Raw genomic sequence first — 20,173 nt, 5'->3', positions numbered from 1 at the left:
CACCACCACGTGCGTTTTTACGATCTGAACGAAAGAGAGAAAAATTTGGCAGATCAGCAAGCACCTCGCCATCACTAATGTCATTTGTTAGCCACGTTTCTGTTAATATCAGCAAGTTGCTATCAGATGATAACACCAGGTTTGACACGAGCTCTGGCTTCGGGATGAAACTGCGTATATTAGTAAAGATTGCCGAAAACGTAAGATTAGGACGAGGACATGTTTGGGAACGGTGTAGTGCCGACTTGCGTCGCCGTGGTGGCTAGAAGATTTCTTTTACTGTTTGCTCAGTCTCATCAAAAAAATAGCGTTTGGGGCCTATATGGAGTGTTTTGTACCGCAAAGAAAATTTAGTTGTCTTTGATTTGGCAAACGCGACAAGTTGCTTTCTTATATTTTGAACTCGGCGGGAGAAATCCTCACCAATGCTGAAATCCGTATCTTTTAGTTTGGGGCCATTTGAGAGGATCATTTGTTTTGTCTTAAAAGATGCAAACTTTACAATTATGGGACGCTGGCGTTCTGTGTTGTGACGCCCAAGACGGTGTGCACGTTCGATATCTTTACTATCTAACGTCAAATCGAGCTGATCGGAGCAGTGGCGAATTATGACTTCTTCGGAATCGGCAAATGACTCGGATGGTGTAGGATCGGAAAGGCCGTAAAAAATCAAATTGCATCTTCGTGAGCGGTTTTCGGCGTCATCAAATCGGGCTTCCAGATCCCGCACCAGTTGAGTAGTCTTTTCCGTGTTGCATTGCACACATTCGACATCTGTTTTCAAGTAGCCAGGTTCTGGTAGTGGCTCTCTAAATCGGCAATCCTCTGAATTAGATCTGTAATGGTTTTCTCTGTAGTTGTTAACTTGTTTTTGATGTCTTGGACGTCACTAATTATTGTAGCCTGACCTGAAGACAACTTTTTCAATTCAGCAAGCACTGCCTCTGCACTGGCAGGTCCCGGATTCGTTTCTATGTCCCCGGACAATAGTAGCAAGATGCGAATCGTTTCTAAACATTCAATAGCAACATCGACACAACACTGTGGGCTCGGAAGCTGCACCAGGCAGTAATTACTAGTTTTCTTAGCAAATGAGGCAGGAATGCCTAGATAACATTCTTATAGCTCAGCATGTATTCTTTCTACCAGCCGCTATTGCTCTTGCCCCTCGTACGTTCGACATAACGAATGGGGTCGTTGAAGCGAGGCTTTATTGAGAGAGTTTGATTTGGTTTATGGGGTTTTAACCTCCCAAATCGACTCAGGCTCTGAGAGACGCTTTAGTGAAGGGCTCCGGATAATTTCGACGACCTGGGGTGCACTGACGTCGGGCAGCACACGGGCCTCTAGAATTTCGACTCCATCGAAATTCGGCCGCCGCGGCCGAGACCGGACCTGCGTCTTTCGGGTCAGCAGCCAAGCACCGTAACCACTGAGCCACAGTGGCGGCTACTGAGAGAGTGTGGTGCTTGAGTGTGGTAGGCTACGTTAGCGTGCATATGTTCGAAGGATGCTTGTCGTGTGTGTTCTATGCGGCTATCGCACGCTTTTCTGTATTTGAGTTTGTGACTATTATTAAAACGATTCGTAGCTCACTGCCCAGCTGAAGACCCAGCGAAAGGCCACGTAAGTTATAACAAGCGGCTGAATGTGGGCGACCTTGTGAGTTTCGACATTGCAGTCCTATGCAGTTAACGCAATAGGAATTAATCAAAGAAGGAGTGGGAGCTGTGGTGCTTTTGATTCATTGACTGAAATACGGTTACTAGCGCCAAACAGCGGAAGGGTGTGCCCCGTCGGTATCTTTCGCTGTTCCTTGTGGTTTATTTAGCGCTAGTAATCCCGTTTCAGTCAGTGAATCAATAGCAATTACATCGCCTGCACAACCGTCGCTGCCGTGATGCCCACTTCAGACTACCAGCGGCATCTCTCCCGTGTACGTACAGATGCAGTCGTTGTTGAATCGTCCTGATCCGCCGCTGGAGATGACGTCGCACCAAGCATGACCGGTTCACCGAGCCCCTCCTGCTGCTGCGGTTGACCGGCCGCGATCTCCACAGCCGCTGCCTGCGCGGGTTCATCCTGGACTTCGTCGGGAGCTGCATCCGTTTGGATTTCGTGCTGGACGCCGCTAATGGTAGCTGTGGGGCCCGTGTCCGGGGGCTTCGAGTCGGTGATGCCAGTGGTCATGTTGGTCTCCCAGGGTCCGGGGCCAGGAGGAAGCGTCGAAGCCTTGGACCCGCGGTGTCGTTTTTCGCCATGTCCGTGCTTGCCACCCGCTCTGGGCATGGCAACCTGACGCAAGGAAATCCTGGCTGTATGACTTCGAGATGAAGCGGATAACTAAAATAATTACCTCGGCCATCACCAACTATATCTTGGCTCTATCACCAACTCATAGTTAAATAGTAGCAAAGACGAAAACACAGGTGCTAAATCAGGGCAGGAGAAGCGCTGGAGGGGGAAGTAACTGAACCCAGGAGCTATGAGTACGATAACCTCTGAAAGATCTGGGCTATGCAGTAGGGCTCTCGTCAGCTAACACACTGGTGTTGCTAAAAGAGCCACGATACATATGACCGAGAGCAATGCGTTGGCGTAGAAACTTGAAAAGAACGATACGACGCTAGAGCCACTGGCCTCAGTCAGCGGCATGCATTTTGGGGTTCACACAAGCGAGACTCAGCGACAGGCCTAACGTCGAGCATGCGCCTCGTTGTTGTTGCCTTAGTGACATGCCGCATACCCACGACAGGGGATTGGCCACGGTTCAATGAGGAGGGCCAGGAGAAGAGGGTAACTGGTGCCAAGCTAATGGTTGAGCATCGCTTTTCGCATCTAAATATGTGTCAGAAATACCCCGCTGACTGCCGGAGAGTTCAGGCACGGTTTGCTAAAGAAGGTGGGGAAGGCTATCCTCGTCCGTACCTCTTAGAAGTGAGGTGCTGCGGCGGAGAACCGAGAAAAGACTTCGACTCGAGTCAGTCGCTGCGTTCTTCTTCGGCTAGCTCGTGGACCGTGTGCACGCGCCACGGATATCTTCTTCTTCCTCTTAAGAATGGCACATACCCACATGGGGCGATTGGCCAAGGTGTAGTGGCCTAAACAAGGAAATTTCCATAGGCGATTCTTCTTCTTCTTCACCTGTTTATAATGGCACATACCCACGTGGGGGGATTGGCCAAGGTATAGTGGTATAAATAAGGAAATTTTCATACGATTACGAAAAAATATCGGAGCCAAACGTGAATTTGAAGAATGTATTCATGAAAAACGACTGATGAATATTTGAAGTTAAATAACATAGAACATTTTGGCGAGAATAATAATAATAAAAGAACTCCAAGACTTTTAAAGGAGTTAGCAAATCAACCTACCAGTTGCTATTATGTAATCATGGAGATTCCCACAAATTGAACCCAATGCAAATCCTTTGACGCTCGCACCGAACGTTAACAACACTGGCAGAGATAACGGGAGCCCTAACCTGGAGAGAGGGACCTCCAGGTAAATCTTTCTCTGAAGTGCGAACTTTGGACTGTAGAGAAGGAAATGGTCCACAGATTCAACGTCCCCGCATGAGTCTCAAAGGTTTGTCGGTGACCACCCATGTCTGCATAGGTATAAATTTAAACTGGGAATCCTGCACCGCAGTCGCGTCATTGATACCTCACACTGCCTGGTTTTACACGAACGGACGTTCCATTTATACGCTAAGTGCTGATAATCAGTAGTATTTAGTATGGGATCGGTTAACCTGGCTGATATGTGTTGGAACCGCTGAAACCTGGAGATCGCCTGCAGACTGAAATTCGGGACGGGATGCGTTACTGACCCGTCAAGAGCTCACCTTGCTAAATAATCAGCCACCTCGTTTGAATGAATGCCTGCATGAGCAGGAACCCAGACTAAACGGACCTGCTTTAAAGTGGACGGGACAAAAAACCGCAGGAAAGGGCACAACAAATCTTTTTGGGAAGTTTCCAGGGAGACTAAAACTGACAAACAATCAGCCAGGATGATAACGTGAGATACATGACACGGAATTTTGTGCAGGGCTATTTAAAAAAAAAAGCAGTAGAAATTTTGTTTTCCTTGTTTTGCACACGATAGCAATGATGAAACACTAAATTCTCCCATCGCTTAGGGGCCCTGGTTGGAAGGGAAGGGTAGATTGATTTCGTGACAAATGCCTGATTATGAGCTGCGCGCTAGGCAACCGAGAAAATGAATTTTTCTCCTGTCTGCATCTGCACCAAATCCTGGCCAATCCCCCATAGCGGGTATCTTCCATCACTTCATAGGCAACAACCACTTCTTCCCAGTTTGTGTGTTGTGCCCATCTTCACAACGCGTTGTTATCGACCGGTGCCAAACATTCTTTCTTAATATTACATGACTGGGGTCAAATATAACGCGATAAACGACGAGAAGTTGTTCAAGCTCAATTTTTAACTGAATGTATGACAGAAAAGGGGTACTTCTGGTTACCTGGAGAGCTGGTGGAATGCACTCCTATTAGATGGCGTATTTGTGCGACACGGAAACTATAAATGGCTGTCCTCTCTTTTCCTTCAAATTTTATACGTACGGCTTATCTGCGTCGTAACACAGAAAGCCGCCGCGGTGACTCGGGTTTAGGCCGCTCGGCCACTGGGTCGGAGTACCTGGGTTCGAACTCTATCTCGGCGGCCTCGTTTCGATGGAGGCGAAACGCAGAGAGCGCCCGTGTGCTCTACGATGTCAGTGCACGTTAGAGAGCTCCAGGCGTTCGAAATTATTCCCGAGTCCCCCACTACAGCACTTATTTCTTTCTTAATTCGCTCCCACCTTCCTTCACAGCGTGATTGAAGTATCCACTGAGAAGCGAGACAGTTACGGCGCCATTTGCTTTCCTCAAACACCTGTAATTTTACCGCAGCTTTAAACGCGCATGGCCATTTTGGTTGTTTTGAATTCCTGGGAAAAGGAACTACATCTGCCTAGCCTATCAATTTCCCTGACAAACTTCCACGAACAAATATTTCTTCATCTATTACAGCATAATCGACCACATCCATGCAGTGCAAGTTATCAGAAGATCGCGCGGCTCTCTATGCCATTATAAGTATAACGCGTCAAGCAACACGTCTAAGTCTTGCGTCGAATTCTGTGCCCCCTTCCATTCCAAGGCACGTCCCACGGCAACCAGAAAAATTACAGGATTGCACTTAAGTCGGCTTAAGAGCGGACATGCGAAAGCCTTTCCCTTTCCTCTCGCTCTCCCTCCCGTTTTGAAGCGACAGCTTCGCTCTGCTAGGTAAAGCCGGGTATCGCCGTGTGTGCAACATGACCTTCGGGACAGCTGCTGTGGCTCTGGTCTGACGTCACGGCAGGGGCTCGGACAGGACCCAGGTCAGCAACCTGCGTCGCAAAAGCCCCATCGCTGGACAGTAGCGCATCGCTTAACCGCTTGCACCACAACGCCAGGAGAGATACGACGACGGCTAGGGACCTGTAAATGTGAAGTCCAGAATTACCAGTTCCGCATAAATGGGCATTAACCAATTAATGCTATCGCGTGTTACCCTTAAGGCGGAGCTTATTAAGTGTCCCCTACAATATTCCATGCTCGAACCCAGGACCTTCACGAACTCGAACCGAGAACCTTCACGGACGAACCCACGACCTTTGCGGGACTCGAATTCATAACCTTCACAGGACCCACGCCCTTTACGGGACTCGAACACACGACCTTCACAGGAGTCGACCTTCACGCGACTCGAACCCAACGACATTTGCGGGACTACGACTTATGACTGACAGTTCGTGGGGACACTTCCAGACAGCCTCTGTCTACAACTTGACTCCACGTCACTCATGAGCCGAAAAAGGCTTTCGCCTCCAAAACTCGTGCTTGATCAGTGTGGCAATGTTACGTAAGAATCATACACCTAGCTTCTTGATAGATTTAAACAGACATGGTTTCTTTGAACGGCACTTTTAAACGACCGGCAAGCTCCTCCATGCGCTCTTCTTCACCGGGCCTTAGTGCGCTGGCCTTAAGCGAAGTTTTTAGAGAGAAAGCACTTATTCGCGGTGTCTCACCGGCCCTCCGGATTTGTGTGAAGCTTGACCTTGAAGATGACTTTGGTAAAACGGGCGTAGCAACAGTCCAAGCAGAAATAAAATAAATATTGCCGCGATTGGGCTTTGAACCCGCGGTGGCGCGAACATAGCAGCCTCGCCAGCCAGTGCATGAGGACGCTATGCTATCGCCGGTGCCGATCACGCCTCTTGTTAAACTGGTTAGTTGGCCTCGAATAAAGATGGCATATACATACGGGGGAGTGGTTAAGACACAGGCGGTGATTTGTAGAAAACAGAAGAGTTTAGAGGGAAAAAAAAGTAGGAATATGGTGAAAGCTCACAGGTTGGACGGCGGAACGACAGTGGACCTGTTAACTAGGAGTTCGAATACGGGACAATGGATTTATTTGCAAATTCTTATACAATGCATGTAATATTTCAAGTTCGCATTGAATGAGCGGGGAGGTAAAAAATATTCAGAATGGGGAGTCGCTGCGTTTGTGGAAAGAAATTTTGCGCAGCATAGCGCACACTCAAGTTGCTTCGTCCAAGCAAAGGAGCGTCAATCGAAAGAACAACGGCAATGCACACAGACAGACCCAACTGTTGTTGTTGTCCTTCTGCGCAGTAGATTTGTAGTTTGGAGTAAGCCTCTAGCTCCCATCTGTGGCGCGAACATATACCAGATCAGCTAAACTTCGATCAGAGCTTAACATCACCGCCAGGCGTGCCGACGAGCCAGCAAAGCAAAATCGATAGCCAGTCAGGCTAAACACATTCAGGCTACCGAGTAAGGCTACTCAATTTAGATACGTTAAAACCCTGCCACTATTTCCTCCTCCAAACGCGTGATGGCGTACGGTAGCCAGAACGAAAAGGCAGAAGCAGAGATCCGCTTCGCGCGCACGCTCCACGAGCTTGGCTAAGAAGCACGCAGCTGCCGACTGGCCACGACGTCTGTGCTCCTCGGTTCTCTTCAGCAGCATCTTCCTTCTGAAAGGTAGGGACGAGAAGCACGCTCTCCCTCTTCTTCGCAAGACCTGAAATGAACCCGCTGGCTGTAGTCAGGCGCGTATTTGTTCGATGTCTAGAAAAAAACTGATCTGCTTTACGGCGCATACGGTACGTTAGGCCTAACGATTCCAGGTAATGCGCTCGCTTAATCTGCATGCCGCTGGCTACGCCTAGGTGCGCCAACGATATAATGGTCCTTTGAGACACTGTCCGTTCTAGCGGACTGCCTTAATTCTGCACAGTGTTTAGTGAGGCGCGGTCAACATCGCGAGACCTTCGAATTAATCTTAGTCTTCGCCCATTGGGAGGTGCAAGGACGTTTGCAGGAAGAGCCTGAGCACTTGAGTATGATCCAGTGCGAAACCTGTTGGCCTGGACATTAGCAAGCAAGTCAGTACTCATAGCTTCAGGATTGAAGCGTTTTATTTTGCTACTGTTCGCCTCCTTCCCGCTGGTTTCGTTACTTGCGCATAATTTAACTGCATTGCACGAACTGTGCAATTTGCCATACCAGTCAGTTTACCTAGAACGTGCCCTGGCTGAACTTGCTCCTGATGCCAAACGCTTATGCTCAGGTCGCCATGCTCAAAGAAAGCGGCAAGGACGGTCATGGCGAAAAGCAGCATCCACTCCAGCAACGTGGATCTAACGCGGAAACCCCTCTCACGCTGTCCCCACCGGGCCCCGGATCTTCAAAGCCCAGCGTGGCCACCGGTGTCCGGCACGAAATCTACGCAGAGGCGGCCACCAACCAAGCTCAGGATGAACCCGCGGCTGTGGAAACCGTAACTGGTGGAGAGCAGCAGCCGCAGAGAATCGGCGAACTGGTCACGCTTGGGGCGTCGGCACCTACAGCCGCCGATCAGGCAGATTCAACAACAGCTGTATCCGTACGTGCTGCCTTTAATCGAACTTTGTTGCAGTGATAGTGCACTATAGGGGATATTCTTCGCGTTAAATGGCATGGGCTTCGGAGTGTGCTGTTACCAACCTCGCGTCCGCCTGCTAACGAACGAAAAAGTAACCAACCCTTCTCGCTTGCGTCTTACGGCCATGCAGTAAGCGCTCTGGAGAATGTATTCTGTGATCATATGCGGTCCTAGTGCACCTTGGTGAGGCAGAACTAGCTGGTGCGCATTCTTCGACTGTGCTAGGAGCCGAGAAGCCTAATTCCGTGGTCAACAGTAAAACTAAACCCATGACTACTGCAGCTCAACCTTTTGGGGTGTTAGTAACATCTATGAAGGGGGTGTTTAGAAGATTATAATGCAGAGGATTTACTGCGTATGATGGACCCAGTGACCCTGGTTGCGTTCGACATAAAACTTGAAGAAGGGGAGCGCAGTGGACGTGAAGTTTGGAGTGAGCCGCTATGGGAGGTGGGAGTGTGGGATCTATGGTGGGTACAGGGAGTGTGTATTGGCCATGAGACTGGTGGCACCTCATTCCTTGGGGGTGCATGTAAGAACTATGATCAGCCGCAGTAAGCTGAATTTCCATTATTAGAGGAATGTTTGAGTTATGCCGAAATGGAGGAAACTGGCAACAGAGGATCCCTAGTGTCACCGGGTGCATACGGGCTTTGGAGTAAGTACCAGCTTTCCCCCGGCTTGATGCTCGGCGTACCCTGGCTGTAAGACCTGAAAAAAAAAAAACTGGCCTTTGACAAGACTTGCATTAAATTCTTTAGTGAAGCTCTCTTTCCGCTATTAATATATCGAGTCATCTTCTCTGTTAGCTCTTAACCCTTGTCCTTCTGAAATATCCTCGTTTTCTTTTAAGTCTGCTCTGTACTAACATCACAACAGGGGACGTCGTCAAAAAGACGCGGCAAACGGCGCAAAGGCCAGAAGCGTCGCGAAAAGATGCGACACGCAACCAAGGCGGATGACACCGCGAGGATGGAGCTGCCTGCCACACTTCCGCAGTCCACCGCTGGCACCGAAGCCCACGACGGCCTTCTCGCCGTCGGCACCACCCCGTCTAGCGCCCTGAAAGTGAGCAGCGGAGAGGGCTCCACCGACAAGCAGCTGGACGAAGCGCCTGAAGTCGCCATTCCGGAGACCACCGCCGCAGGTGCCACCGACGGAGGACAAGAGCAGGTGCAGCAGGCGCCCAGAGAACCTGTTTCTCCGGTGGAGGCAACCGGAGACCCCCCAGCTTCGCATGTGGAGTTTCCGGTGACCGCGACCGCTGCCGGAGGGCTCGATACGGACGCGGTAAATCATTTCGCTGGAACGCGCGTCGTCGGCTTTCTCTGTGGACTGGCGCCGAAGGTCCATCAGGAGCACTGTCGGCACGAAAAGTAAATGGACCATGAGAGCTAGTGCCCCGATGTTTTACAGCGGTGCAGTTTAACACTGCAGGCAGAAAATGAGGAGCACCACAAGCGCGTTCTACCTTGCCTAGCATCTTTCGATGGAGAGAACCGTTACGCATATGCAACAATTCTAGACAAAGGCGTTCTTGAACTGGAACCGATTCATGAACGCAATGTTTCTCATATGTAGTAAGATTTCGCTACAACAATCAATACATACGCAGATCCCGCTTCTACAGGCTTGCATTTGTTTGCTATTTACGTTCTTGCCGTTGTCAGAAGTGTTTCTCATTGGTTTTCTATGGCACTCTTAACTGCACGATGCAAGTTGTGGAAACAAAAATTTCTGTTACACATCGGCATAATAGAGCATTACCTTCAATATTCCCACACCATTACAATATTCCAGTATTCAAAATTTTTCGCCAAGAATTTTGGGCATGACTCTGCCCGGTTCCAAGCCTTTCGTGGTCCGTTTACTTACTCTGCCAGTCTAAAATTTATCTGCGCTAAGTACAGCCAGGCCGTGGAAGACAATTCAGCCAGTGAGGGATGAGCTTGAGGGAATTTTACCGCCAGTACCAACACGCAGTTTATCCGTGTCACAAGCAGCAGCTTACCTTATTCAATAATGGAATTGAGTGGGCGAGTTGGTTTACCATGTTAACAGTGAAAGCGCTCAAAAGGACAAGGACGACAGAAAAGGAAAGACATACAAAGCGCTTTGTATGTCTTTCCGTTTCTGTCGTCCTTGTCCTTTTGAGCGCTTTCACTGTCAAGATTACCTTATTCCTTGAAAAGAAAGCACATAACCGATATTTGTGGCATGAAATCATCAACAAAATGGCGCTGAAATCTTAATACTAAGAATAATGGCTGGAAATAAGACCGAGGGCAGCGCACAGGAAGCGACGGAAAGTCAGAAAGCAAACACGAGTTGATGTTTCAGCAAACATTGTAGATTTTCCGCTTTCATGCTTGCAAATGCTTCATTACCATTTCTGTACCAAATGGAATGATGTTCCTACGGAGATATATTAGTCGGCTACACAAAATGAGCACTTTTCGTTCTCCGTTGCCCCGAAGTCGCGGCTTCTGGCCCGGTCTGTTCTTATTGACGGTGCTGACAACCCGAGTTCAATTAAAGGGACAGATGCACAGCTTAAAGAAATCTTGGTGAGGTTGAACGCTTCTAAACCTAGTCATACAGAGCGAAAGCTATGTTCCGTTGCTTCGCAAGTATAGCATCTCGTTGCTCCTCGGTTTCAGCGGCTCGTTTAGCTCGCGTCCAGCGCAGTACACTTTCTCGGCGAGCAATATCGGCTGGATGATCGGACGCGGCTAGACAGCGACGCCAGAGTTGACACACACGGTCCTGCGCACGCCTCATTCGTGGCCAGAACTGAAGGAGTAACCGCCGACGTGGCAACTGTTACGCTCTCTCCTAGTCACGTGGTATTACAACGGCGGAGCCCGGTAGCGCACGCAGCTGCGCCCCTCACAGCCTGCCCTCTCCTAGTCACGTGGTATTACAACGGCCGAGCCGGCTAGCGCACGCAGCTGCGCCCCTCACAGCCTGCCCTATCCTAATCACGTGGTATCACAGCGGGGGAGCTGGCGAGTGCGCGCAGATGCGCCTCTGCTTGGCGAGTCACGTGTTTGCCTGCGCTCCGCGGCTTCAAGGTCAAACACGCATTAAGATCGACCTTCGGATGCAAGTCCTAATAGAGCTTTCGCTATGAAACGTGTTTGAAGAGTGCCAAAAGATATATAAATTCACAGGCTCCAGAACTTAAAAAAAAATGGTGATTCGAGGTTAATGGCAGTCGCCATCAGCGTTCAGTGCACTCAGCTCCGGCGATGGCCAGGTTATGATGATGATGATAATGAGGTAGAGGAATGTCCTGCCATGGCTACCGCGCCGGCACTCACGGTTTGGAATTTTTTCAGGAGCTGCTGAACTTTCGAAAGCAGGCATATTCCAGCGTCCCGTCCGGGTTATGATATCTCGGGTCGCGTTTAAGAACCCTAGAGCGTAGACTTAACGCGGTGCCCGCCGGTAGATACTGGCAAACTCCAGACGGCTTTCACATCTCAGAGCCGAGGCTTATTTCTGACGAGTAAAAATGCATGAATCTCTAATGTCCCTTTAAAACATTGTCGAGCATATAGTTACTATAGGATTGCCTAACTTTGGCAAATATATCCGCTATCCCAGGCCAAGAGAAATCGCTTGGATCGCATCGCAAGGCGGAAATCGGTAGCGACCATGCCCCGGAAGCCGTCGACAGCGGATCTGTTGAAGACGATGACCAACCTCGAGAGCATAGTGAGTGCACTGCAGACGGACCCTTCTGCCGTTCCTACGTGTTTCTTGAGCATTAGGCGCGTGAGGTGAGACTTAACAGCGGAGCCGTCTCTGGATGAGTTCATATGAGCGAACAAAACTAACACTGCAAAAACGTTACGGAGGCATGGATGTCCTAATATTTTAAATAGTAAACGCAGCAAGAAGAGGAGCCGATAACGACACTTGAGGAGGCTCGACCCATTCCTGCATCCTGCGCATATGAGGGGAAAGCTACGATGAAGTGCGTGGTCATGCACACACGCCTTGAGCTACCTTTTCTGTCATTAGATAGTTTTGGCTGTGCGTTTTTACAGCCGGCGGGGCGGAGCGGGCGAGCGTATACACGAGCAGATAGGCGCGAGAGAAAAGAGTTTTAGCCGGGCAGATCGTCCGTCTTGCAGAGCGGCAAGGAGGAAAAAAGTTTTTTTCCTCCATGCAGAGCGGAGTAGAATCTCCTGCTCTGCTGCTCCACCTATAGGTCACAATTTTAGTAAGAGTGAAAAGAATATCAATTAAGCCGGCTAAGAATGCAAGGAAACTGTTTAGTAAAGGTATATTCTGTGTATTTAGTTAATTATTTAGTAAGTGTTGCGTTTTAAATGTACAAAAGAGGCTGCCATCTTGAATACCCATACACAAATGCGCGCGCTAACGCACGCTCGCGCTCTGCCTATCGCTCCTCTGGGGAGGCCTTCTAAGCGGGCGTAATCTTCGCTCCGCACCGGCCGAGCGACGTGCGCATGCGCAGTGGCGTCTGGCCGTAAACACGCTTAGCTCAAAATGTCTTCTGTGTATTGATTGGGGCGCACGCTTCCCTGTGATCACGTGACCAACTTGCGCAGCTTGCGTGCATCGCGTGGCTCAAAGTACGGCTGCCTTCGCTGTGTTAAAGCAAGAGTGTGCGCGTCGTCATGGGGGCATTCCTATGGGTGTTAGCACGTGGACCATGTCATGAGACACTGGATTAAGAAAGAGGTGAAAGGGGCAGAGAAATAGAAAAATACCATTTACCACAGCTATAATAGAATTTCTCGACGTACGCAACGTGCCTATTAACGTCACGCTCGGCTAAAACTGTCTACTCTCTGTTGTGTGGGGCGCACGCTTCCCTGTGATCACGTGACCACCTTGTGCACGCAGCCTGCGTGCATCGCGCCTCGTTCAGCGTTCGTCGTCATCGGCCGGAACACAAGGCCCTAAACGGCGCTGAACGCTTGGAAACGCCTCTCGGACGCTGGCCGTACACCACAAACTAGCGCCTGAAAACAAATATGCGTCTTGCTGAACAAAATTAGCGCGCGCTCAGAGTAAGTAGACAAAACTGACGATTACGCCTTGGCGCGTAACGCCGGGAACTCGTCAATGGGAGCACTTGATAGCTTGGCTCAAAGTACGGCTGCGTTCGCTGTGTTAAAGCAAGAGTGCGCGATGTCAGTGCACGTTAAAGAACCCCAGGTGGTCGAAATTTCCGGAGCCCTCCACTACGGCGTCTCTCATAGCCTTAGTCGCTTTGGGACGTTAACCCCATAAACCAAACCAAACCAAGCAAGAGTGCGCGTGTCGTCATGGGGGCATTCTTATGGGTGTTGGCACGTGGACTATGTCATGAGACACTGGATTAAGGAAGGGGTGAAAGGGGCAGAAAAATAGAAAAATACAATTTACCACAGCTATAACAGAATTTCTCGACGTACGCAACGTGCTTATTAACGTCAACTTTTGCCACTAATTACATAAAGAAAAGGTTATTATTAAACAAGCTCTGCTTCTACGCGTCTCTGTAACAAACATGTCATATGATTCTGTATTTCTAAGGAAATAGATTTGGACAAATCACCTTCGGCCACGTTATGAAGCCAGGTATTTTCATGTTGCAGATCCAGTCCCCACAGGAGCCAGCCTTCGACAAACAGAATCGAATCCTGACCAGGACGGACATAACGATGACGTCGGTGGGTGCTGGAACCGGCCTCCTCTTCTGCTGCCTCGTCATCTTTCTGCTCGTCATCTCAAAGCAGAAGGCCACCAGCCGCCATTACTGCCGCACCGAGGACTGCGACCGGCACGCTGCGCTTCTCACCAGCAACCTCAACACGCAGCTAGATCCTTGCGAAGACTATGCGGCCTTCGTCTGCTCAGCGTGGGAGCCCTCAAAGAACCACCGCGACCTAGCTATGACAGCCATGGATGACCTGCGGTTCAGCTGGTACGACCTTTTCAAGGACACCTTGTCGAAAGGGTCTCTCACACTCCCCGCCGGCAAGAAACCGCTGGCCATGTACGAGATGTGCGTGAGCAGTTTTCCTAAGAACGCTTCGCAGATTTCGTGGGTCCGCGGCGTCCTCAGGAATTACAATATCCGCTGGCCGGAGACGCCCTCAGGGACGCTAACGCCGCTGGAGATTCTCGTAGGCCTAAGTTACCAGTGGCAGTGGTCTTTCTGGATCACGGTGAACGTGTTGCGCTCCTCATCATCCGGAAAGCGCCGCGTCTTTGTCAGTCCTGGCCTCTACCTGCCCGTTCTCAAGAAGCACCACCACAGAGTCAGACAGCTGTACACCAAGTACTGGGAGCAGTTCCTCTCGTCCTACTACCCCGACCGCGCTACTCGGCCGCCAGTGAACCAAGAAACCGTCGACGAGATCCGCAAAATGGAAGGAGACATAATCGACGCCCTGTACAATGTGTCCACATCCACCAGGAAGACACCAGCCCTCTTCTCCTTCGGAGAGATCAGCTCCCACGTGCCAAATGTATCCGCGACCGAGTGGACCCAGAGCTTCCAAGCTGGTCTTTCGCTCCAGCCGGGCCTGGATGTTCGCGATGAGATTATTATCACCGACTTATCGTTCCTTCAAACAGTCGCCAAAATTATGGCCGAGTACAGCACGGTTCAACTGAAGAAGCACATAGAATGGCTTATCGTGCAGTACTTCAGTGCAATGGCCGACTATTCCCTTTTGGTTCGCTACTTCGGCAGCCAGGAGAAAGCTGAACTGCTGCTTCCGGTGTACGGCGCACACCACGTGGAAGCCTCGTTCAAGGTCCTCGTCCTTGGTCTCGCCTTCTACTCGCGATTTTCGGAAAGAGATCACCAGACCATCACCACTGGCTTCAATAGCCTCGTCTCGGCTGCCGTGAACAGGATCAACGATGCGCACTGGATGGACTACCACAGTAAGGCGCTGTCAACAGAGAAGCTTTTGTCCGTGAAAAATGCCCTTTGGCCGCCAGCTGCGCTTCTCAAAGGCGATGTGCTCGAAAAACTATACGTTGAATTTTTCGAGAGAGAGCCATCGTATGCACATTATTGGGTCAATACGCGCTTGGCGGCAAGGGCAATACAGAGGACTGAAGAATACGACGATGCCCTGCTTCTCCTAGGCAACCAATACGTTGACTACGCCACCTATGACTACATCTCCAACGCAGCGAAGCTTGCAATGGCAGTGGCCAACGCTCCTGCGTACTATAGCAGAGGGACTAATGCCATGCTCTACGGTGGCCTCCTTTTCATAATGGCCATGCAGCTAGTGAAGGCGCTGGATAGGGAAGGGATCAGGTGGGCGGCCAACGGGACCATGGTAGACGGCACCATCCTGTCCAACTCCACGCTGGCAGCATTCCTCGCTCGAGAAGAATGTCATCACGGCGAGGAAAATGCGAGCGTGTTCCCCGAAGTGCCCGCCCTGGAGGTCACTTACTCCGCACTGAAGGAGTCGAAGCTTCATTTGGAAGGCGGCCATTCGGCGCTGGGCGAAAGGCTCCCCGAAGAGCACGTCTTCTTCATGACCTTGTGCTTCCTGACCTGTGCAAGCGGTGGCGACCAGAACCCCAGCGCAGCAGACTGCAACAAGGTCGTGAGGAATTCCGAGCTCTTCGCCAAAGCGTACAATTGTCCTCTCGGAAGCAAGATGAACCCGGAGAAAAAATGTTCGTTTTTCAAGTGAGCAAAGTGATTTTACTGCAACCTGAGACGTAACTGCGGGTCCGTCAAATGCCTCAGGGGTGAAAGCGTTGTGTTTTATTTGGACATCAAATTTTTCCCAGTAGAGCCGCTTACTTGTTAGCTGTATTCCTGTCCTTCACTTTTGGAAATCCATGACGCCATCGATGTTAACGTCTCTCCGGGACATCACCGGCATCTTGTGGCGAACTTCTCGACAACTTCAGGGATTGTTTTTTCTGGACAGGTAACAGTGATTGCAGTGTAGTTCTCCTTTTTCCTCTTTTATTTTCTCCCCGCTGTGAAGCCATGCTTTATTCCTTAACATATGCTGCCCTGAAACTCAATATAGCTTCTTGCTTCACCATGGGGAATGTATTAGTTGACACTAGACTTGATTTAAACTCGGAAGGCGAGAATGTTTGAATAACTGTCAGCTCCTGGTTGGCTTGCATCCCAGTCCTCAAGCTAAGGCTGCGAAGAGCCTAAGGCGTTGGCTGCATGGTTTCTATTGTCTGCGCTGTATGAGTGATGAACTTTGATGATTGCGGTTATGATGACTGTGATGGTTGTAGGTTTATTAACTGGCACAGACAGCACGGTATCGTTAATTCGTACGCTGTTGATTACCGTTGAAACAGTTCGTCCTGCACCCACTTAAGCTCGTGAATGCGGCTAGTTTTCCGTACGTGTTTATCAAAAATACTTGTGCCTGTCACCTGAGTGGCTTTGGTGTGCCTTCTAACGTTGGTGCGAAGACTCATCAGATGCGCGACAGCCGTGTTTATCCTCTGCACCTATGAACTCTCGGTACAGCGAACCGGGTTCGGCGAATTTCAGTTACGGCCTTGCATTTGTTACGACCTGCCTTGACGGAGCCCTACATGCGCATGAGATTCCCTATACCTGCGCCGGTGTTCGCAACTCCGAAAGGACTTCAGAGCTGTGGTACATTAAAACTGCTGTGTTCTCTCAACACGCCCTGTTTTACCCAGAACGTGCAGGTATTTGTATACGGATTGCTGCTTGCTAGCAACACATGCGCTAGGGAGCAACACATCGTCTTGGGCGACGTAAACAAAAGGCCTAATGAGGTGACGTATGCATAGATGCTGTAAAAAAACCATGTCAGTGTATTCCATTCTAAACGATTCTTGCCATCCTGCCCTCTGTCCAGCAAGGGCATGGGGCAATGAAAGTGTAGAGAGTCAATGGAATTCTAACGAAACCCTCCTCCACTGTTCCGTGGAAAAGCATGACGTTACCATACACGCGCGCCGTAATAAGTTCCGCAATGAATGAGACAGCGCGATGCACAGAACTCGTGGAGCTTGAAATGTACCCGCAGTGTGCGCTCAGCAAGCACTTAATCATTGCTCTGCAGGCGTTCTGCAATAGCGCGGAAACCTTTTCCAGTGGTGGCTCTGGATTACTGGCGTCACAAAAACACTGCTACGTTTACCGGCTCTACAGGCTCTTTAGTTCAGTTTGGAACGGACTTCAGAGTCGTGGAGCTTGGCACCAAAAGGTATTCCATTAGCTTGACACTAATTTGCCTTCTTTGGGCTCTCCTCACTGAACCCTGGCCAATCCCCCGTCGTGGGTAGTGCCATGCCACCAAGGCAACAACAACAATCTGTGTGGATTGCTGCCTGCTAGCTACAACTAACAACCAACAATGTGCTGGTCGACCACTCGGAAAAGAAAATGGCTGTTCAGCGCACGTTGATTCTTTTCATAGTGGTTCACAGCGCCGCCGCAGCGTGCCATCGATTTCGAGAAAATCTCCAATAGAAGGGCATTGCACTCCTGCCTCTTTTGGATGAAGGATTTGTGCAGGAGGAAAGGAAGATGTGGCTACACCATCTTCCGTCTTTCCATTGTATACGCACACCACTGATATGTGTAGTAGTGAAGTTTTCAAGCCCAGAGTGCATTTTGGTTTTTTCACAAGCAAGCGAAGAGAAATCAACCGCCAGTGAAACCAGCCTATATACTATCAGTTTCCTTGAATCAATTGCGGCATGCAATATCTGAAAAGGATGCGCTGCTCTCTGTGCAGCTGTCTGTTTGTGTGAAATAAATATCAATAAATCAGGTCGGCCAAGCACAACCAGGTCTGAAAATGCGCACAACAAAGAACCGCAGTATAGTCCATTTCTTGTTCATCATCATCATCTTCATCGGCCTGACTACGCCTACTGCAGGTCAAAGGCCTCTCCCATGTCTCTCAAATTAACTCTGTACTTTGCCAGCTGCGGCAATCGTATCCCCGTAAACTTCTGAATCTCATCCGCCCAACTAACGTTCTGCCCCCCTGTTAGGCTTGCCTCCTCTTGGAATCCACTCCATTACCGTTAAGGACCAGCAGTTATCTTGCCTTCGTATTGCATGCCCTGCCCAAGCCCACTTCTTCCTCTTGACTTCCACTAGGACGTCATTAACCCTCATTTGTTCCGTTTGTTCCCTCACCCACTCTGCCCGCGTCTTCACTTCATGCCTAAGCGTGTCGCGCACGAAGTGTTCATCACCGACATGGAGCCCCCTCCATTGCATGGTACTCCCGAAAAGCGATTAGAAAATTTTCTCCTCATTAGTTTTGCCTCGTTCGGCGAGACTCTTAAAGCTAAGCTGTCGGAACACATTTAAACAGGCATGTTTTTTTCCCGCGTGAGGGCGCAAAGTAGCCGAAATGAAAACGGTGAAGGCGGCACGCGTGGCTCGCGCACACGTTCCACGAGCTTGGCGAAGAAGTACGCAGCTGCCGACTCGACTCGACGTTTCTACACGGTTCTCCGTAGCAGCATCTTCACTCAAGTCCACGGACGAGAAGGGCCGACTGCCGCTTCTTCAAGATACCTTGGGTGAGCGAGCCGGTACTCAGGCACTGATATCGCGTTAGATGTTTTGATATTAACGGTTGTGCGCAATAGGGCACTCGCGGGTCGGTAGGCCTATCGCCTCAGGGTAGTGTGCCAGCTGCCGCCGCAGTGGATTAATGGTTATGGTGCTCGACTGCTGACCCGATAGGCGCGGGTTCGATGCCGGCCGCGCGGTTGTTTTTCAATGGAGGCGAGATATTAGAGGCCGGTGTTCTTTGCGACTTCAGTGCACGGTAAAGAACCCCAGCTGGTCGGAATTTTCCGGAGCCCTCCACTACTTCGTCCCTCATAGCCTGACTCGCTTAGGGACGGACGCCATCCCCTGACCTTCATATTTGTCACCGCAAATCTCAGACATATGGAGTTACATACATACTTGTTGGGACAGCCCTATCAGAAGACCCAGAAGAATAAGAAGAGGACGAAGCCTAACCAACCCTTAAAGTGTAATATGTGATAGCAGAAGAGATATCTCCCACGCAAGTACTCCTTCTCTTTCGTAGATTCATAGACCGCATGGAGTCGTCATACCTCTACTGGCCACTGCCGCGGCAGGTGGCTGCTTTGTACGCAGGCAGCAGTGGGGTTTGTGACTCCGACGTTGCACATCCCGTGCACATCCCGAGCACATCCCGTAAGGCTAATATTTGCGCACATAGTTCTTAGGGAGGCTGTCTATCTCGGCCAGCTAGGTGACGCGCAGTGCCACAGTGGGATAGTGGCAATTGGATTGAATTTATTGGTTGGCAGGTTCCCACCAGCACATCGTGACAGATGGGCCACCTTTTTGTTCGTAACGGCGTTTCTCGTGAACGACGCCTCTGATGTCATGGCATTAAAACTTTTTGACTCGGACATTTCCAAAGTTGGCAGTGCGAACGGTTCAAGGGTTGAAATTTGCTATGCCGCACATGTTTTGTCCCTCTGCGGCCGCTGTCTAATTTTCACCGGCGCCTTTAAATACGGAGTAGTCCGATCTTACGCGCATTCCCGTACGAAACATGTCCAGCATTCTGAGAGAAAAATTTGGAGAATTGGAAAATTGTAAGACTGTTTTATAAAAACATTTAAGGCAATGATCCATTTTTCTGATATAAGTGTCAAGATTTTTCTTTTATTATGCTTTCATCATCCGCATTGAAAAGTTAAGAGTGCCAAAGAAAACCAATAGGCAACGCTTTCCACGGTAGAAAAAACGTTAGCAGAAAAAAAAACACAAGGCTGCCGTCGGGAAATCCGAGGATATATTGATTGTTATGGCGAAATCTTAAATTATATGAAAAAAAATGCGTTCATAGGCCGTTTCCCGCTCAAAAATGCTTTCTTCCAGAATTGTTGGGTATGAACAGCCGAAGACGCTTTCTCTTGAAATCCTCCAGGCGAGATTCCCTTTTTGTACAAAACGCGTCTGCTCAGGTCAGCATGCGAAAACCGAGCGGCAAGCATGCCCATCGAGGAAAGCGCCATCAGCACGGACCCAACCTGGACGCCCCTCCAGCTGGCTCCTCGCCGGTCCCCGGGTCTTCAGGCACCGCCATGTCCCCCGGCGTCAGCGACGCGAAACCTCCGGACAGCAGTGCCACTGCCGCAGC

At 50.0% G+C, this 20,173-nt stretch overlaps 2 protein-coding genes and 1 pseudogene across 2 annotated transcripts in view; 1 reads left to right on the top strand and 2 right to left on the bottom strand.

The window, feature by feature from the left end:
- The window catches only part of LOC149332843 (uncharacterized), a 97,161-nt gene that overhangs the window by 12,476 nt on the left and 64,512 nt on the right, over window positions 1-20,173 (bottom strand). Inside the window, exon 5 of the mRNA XM_089558427.1 lies at window positions 1,945-2,295. Within this exon, the coding sequence (XP_089414553.1) occupies window positions 1,945-2,295 (351 nt within the window). The remainder of the gene's footprint in view (window positions 1-1,944; window positions 2,296-20,173) is intronic.
- LOC149332846 (uncharacterized) lies at window positions 263-1,927 on the bottom strand (annotated as a pseudogene).
- LOC149332845 (membrane metallo-endopeptidase-like 1) lies at window positions 7,665-17,079 on the top strand. Its single transcript, XM_089558424.1, has 4 exons — window positions 7,665-7,973; window positions 8,892-9,302; window positions 11,622-11,732; window positions 13,631-17,079. Exons 1-4 carry the CDS (start codon window positions 7,665-7,667, stop codon window positions 15,701-15,703), a joined length of 2,904 nt encoding a protein of 967 aa, XP_089414550.1. The 3' UTR covers window positions 15,704-17,079.

The sequence above is a fragment of the Amblyomma mixtum genome, chromosome 8, assembly GCF_055824585.1.
Source record: "Amblyomma mixtum isolate Tamu chromosome 8, ASM5582458v1, whole genome shotgun sequence".
NCBI classification, from domain to species: domain Eukaryota; kingdom Metazoa; phylum Arthropoda; class Arachnida; order Ixodida; family Ixodidae; genus Amblyomma; species Amblyomma mixtum.
The sequence above is the reverse complement of the archived record's forward strand: the minus strand, read 5'-3'. Positions and strand labels throughout refer to the sequence as shown.

What these genes read in the sequence shown, in the direction of transcription:
- LOC149332845 (XM_089558424.1), top strand. Translation starts at nt 7,665, where the DNA reads ATGCTCAAAGAAAGCGGCAAGGACGGTCATGGCGAAAAGCAGCATCCA. An exon ending in ATTCAACAACAGCTGTATCC is followed by an intron (nt 7,974 to 8,891) that starts GTACGTGCTGCC and finishes ACATCACAACAG; the next exon opens with GGGACGTCGTCAAAAAGACG. An exon ending in TGACCAACCTCGAGAGCATA is followed by an intron (nt 11,733 to 13,630) that starts GTGAGTGCACTG and finishes TTCATGTTGCAG; the next exon opens with ATCCAGTCCCCACAGGAGCC.